The sequence below is a fragment of the Populus euphratica genome, unplaced genomic scaffold (assembly GCF_000495115.2).
Source record: "Populus euphratica unplaced genomic scaffold, PopEup_1.0 scaffold90.1, whole genome shotgun sequence".
In the NCBI taxonomy this organism is placed as follows: Eukaryota; Viridiplantae; Streptophyta; class Magnoliopsida; order Malpighiales; family Salicaceae; genus Populus; species Populus euphratica.
This window is the reverse complement of record NW_011499973.1, coordinates 467,770-471,063: the sequence shown is the minus strand read 5'-3', so window position 1 is coordinate 471,063 and position 3,294 is coordinate 467,770. Positions and strand designations below refer to the sequence as shown.

Below are 3,294 nucleotides of genomic sequence, written 5' to 3'. Positions count from 1 at the left end.
AATAAGCAGATCTAATAAAAAATCAATAAAATATTTATTGAACCATCTTCAACATCTTGATTACAGAAAAAATTGAACATAACTATTTAGCTCTGGCACAAACATGTACAAAGCCTCACAGCTCTAATCAGCACCATAATCATGTAGGCTAAAATGAGATTAAACTGTCAAAATGCAAGAATAAGTTGTTTAGCTCAAAATGAACAACCAAATTATAAAACAAAATTTCTGACACCACTCCTCAAACTATAAATTTTGGTTCTTCCACCACATGACTTTGAGGTGTCCTAAACTCCAAGCTTCTAGCAACTTCAAAAAAGTGTGCAACAGCTTCTTCTGGTGTACCAACAAGAACACCATGCCCAAGATTAAGAATATGTCCCCTCGGCCCAGCACATCTCACAACTCTGTAAAAGGTAAACAAATAAAAGGAATCCAATCAATAAATTGGAACCCAAGTCATAGTTAAGCACAATGATGCGCAAGATTCATGAGCCAAAGCAATTTATGAGCATAAAATGGGAGTAATGTTTTCTCTCACATCATATATCAATCTGAGCTATATGATCATAGTGCCTTGAAAGGCGTCTGAAGAATGGTTTGGAAGTAGTAGAGCACCTTGCTCTTGAGTTAGCAATCATCAATTGCATTGTTGCTGACACACTAGTATGCAACCATTTGTAAAGAAGCTAATTCAAGTAATCCATAATTACAAATACAAGTACAGGAAGTATATCAAAAGAAGGAAAACTTTCAATAAACTCAATTCAAGGACCTATAAATTCACTCAGGACAACTGTCCATGAACTGTATACGAAGACTCAATCTAAAGTAATTGAGTAGTAGAGGTTCAACCGGAATGACTTTAGGCTACAGATAACAAACAAGTAAGCCTTGGCTCTGAACTGAAACCACAAGTATGGGCAGCAAGGGTAAAGATTAAATTGGAGAGAATGAGCATCAGATATTTAACTCGTATGACAAACCTTTGAATTTCATCAGTCAACTCAAGAAGAGGTGAAAATAAGTAAGCAGGGTCCACGTTTCCCTGCACACTGATCCCACTCCCCAAACGCTTCCTTCCATCTGCCAAATCCACAGTCCAGTCCAGCCCAATCACATCAACTCCAGTTCCCTTCATACGCTCTAGAAGGCCACCATTTCCATTAATGTAAAGAACCAGTGGTGTTTTAGGGCATTTACTCCTCACGGTACTGACTATCTGCAATTTCAGAAAGACTACATAATCAAAATATTCAGATCAATTCAGGAGATATTCCTAAAGCATTTCCAGTAACTTTATATATGCATGAAGCATACACATATAGCGATTTTTCTGTCAAAAAGAAAAGGAAAAGGCAATAATGAAAATAATTTTGAGAATGCTGCACTATCTTTCATCAAGTTGAGAAGCCATACTGTCCAACTTAGAGTTAATGTAATGGGTAAAACAGAGACTATGATTCCTAACTAGTTTGATTAAACGTAAAAAATATTGACAACTAAATTAATAGAATTAAATCCTAATGACCTCTTCCATAGTTCGATTAAACAAAAAAATAATAATGTCAACTAAATTAATAGAATCAAATCCTACTGACCTCTTCAATATATGGCTTTGACCAACGATCCCACATGTCAGGAGGTAGCTGTCCACCCCACGAGTCAAATATTTGTATGCAATGAGCCCCAGACTCCACTTGAAAAACAATGTAGTCAGAAATCGCCTTCGTCAGATGTGAGAGGAGAGCCCTTAACACTTGTGGTGCTGTATGGCACATATTCTTTATGGTTGTATATGTACGAGTTGTACACCCTTCCACTATATATGTAGCTATTGTCCAAGGTGCTCCAACAAAACCCAGAACTGCAGCATGCCCTTCAACCTACATAGGACATAAATAGGATGATCTAGAGAAGCAAGTTGATATGATCTATTTTTCCCCGTAAGTAAGAAAAAAAATAAACACTGAGCTGAGATTTTTTACAGAATAAAAAAAAAGAAATACCTCACGGCACAATATCCTAAGTGAGTCTCCCACAAACTGAAGTTTCTCTAATTCAATCGGATGTAAAGCCTTCAAGCCTTCTTCAGAACGAATTGGAGATTGAATAACAGGACCCCTCACTTCTTCTATGTCAAATGGGACACCAAATGCAGGTAGTGGTGTAAGTATGTCAGAGAAAATAATAACACCATCAGGATGAAAAGCTTCCCAAGGCTGCAAAGAAATTTCCACAATGAGATCAGTTGTCTCTGACCTCTCCCTGAAGGATGGATATTTCTCAGCAAGCTTTCTGTGGACAGCCATATACCTTCCTGCTTGACGCATCATCCACGCTGGAGGTCTACTTACTGGTTCTCCTTTCGCAGCCTTTACCAAGAGAGGATCTGAATGGACGTGAATCCAATGAAAATATAATTATTTTTCGTTAACAATTTCTCATTATAGTTTAAGCATTTCTTGAAATTAATTAATTATTACTACACGAGGCTTAATTTTACAAGTAATTCCTTATTGTTAATTAATTTTCTAGCTTCAAGTGAAGTAGCCAAAACTGTAATTGAAATGAGCTGAAGAAACATAAATTTTCACTTTAAAAAAAAATGAAACAAAAGAAGTTGATTTGAGTTTAGTCGTAGTGAATTTAAGAGCTTGAAGAAAATAGGAAGCTGCAAAGAGAAACGATGTAGTCAAATACCGGAAGAAGAAGAAGAGGATGAGCAGGCGACGTGGAGTCTTCGGGAAGAGTACTTAGATTTTGCGGAGTGAAACCCTAACTGTACGGGCACGATTGAAGAGGTTCTCCATGTTAAGCAACTGCAGCGATTAACAAAATCAGTCGAATTGGTGAAAGCTTGAGAAGTAGAAATTCAAAAAAAAAAATGGAAAACCTGCAGATAAAGAAATGAAAATTGCGAGACAATTCGAAGGTACCATCTTTTACCTTGTAAGAGTCTTATAAGAAGAAGAAGAAGAAGAGGAAGAAGGACTAGAACAAGAACAAGAAGAGCAGTTCATTTTGTCTGCGAACGAGCGAGCGAGAGACAGAGAGAGTGTTTGTTTTTCTTCGCTAAAACAAAACTAGTTTTAAAATTTTGAATTTAAAAAAAAAATTATTTTTTTTATATTTTTGAAAGGTATTAATATATTAATGATAAAGATAAATTTTAAAAAATAAAAAATATTATTTTTATATATTTTTATATAAAAATATTTAAAAAAATAAAGGTTAGAATGTATTTATTTTTTATATTTAAAACATATCTTGAAAATTTTTATAATAAATATT

General features: G+C 35.1%; 1 protein-coding gene across 3 annotated transcripts; it reads right to left on the bottom strand.

Annotated features, from left to right (window-relative positions):
- HEME1 (Uroporphyrinogen decarboxylase) lies at positions 1 to 3,080 on the bottom strand. Of its 3 annotated transcripts, none has more exons than XM_011045784.1 (6): positions 2,950 to 3,080; positions 2,704 to 2,822; positions 2,010 to 2,392; positions 1,602 to 1,886; positions 987 to 1,222; positions 1 to 407 (listed from the first exon to the last, which is right to left on the bottom strand). In XM_011045784.1, the coding sequence occupies exons 1-6, from the start codon at positions 3,021 to 3,023 to the stop codon at positions 242 to 244; spliced, it is 1,263 nt and encodes a 420-aa protein (XP_011044086.1). In that variant the 5' UTR covers positions 3,024 to 3,080; the 3' UTR covers positions 1 to 241. The 3 variants fall into 3 exon arrangements, with proteins under 3 accessions (XP_011044086.1, XP_011044085.1, XP_011044087.1); XM_011045783.1 differs by having other exon boundaries at positions 2,010 to 2,397; positions 2,706 to 2,822; XM_011045785.1 differs by lacking the exon at positions 2,950 to 3,080 and having other exon boundaries at positions 1,980 to 2,401; positions 2,705 to 2,795.
- Between the last annotated feature and the right edge of the window lie 214 nt (positions 3,081 to 3,294).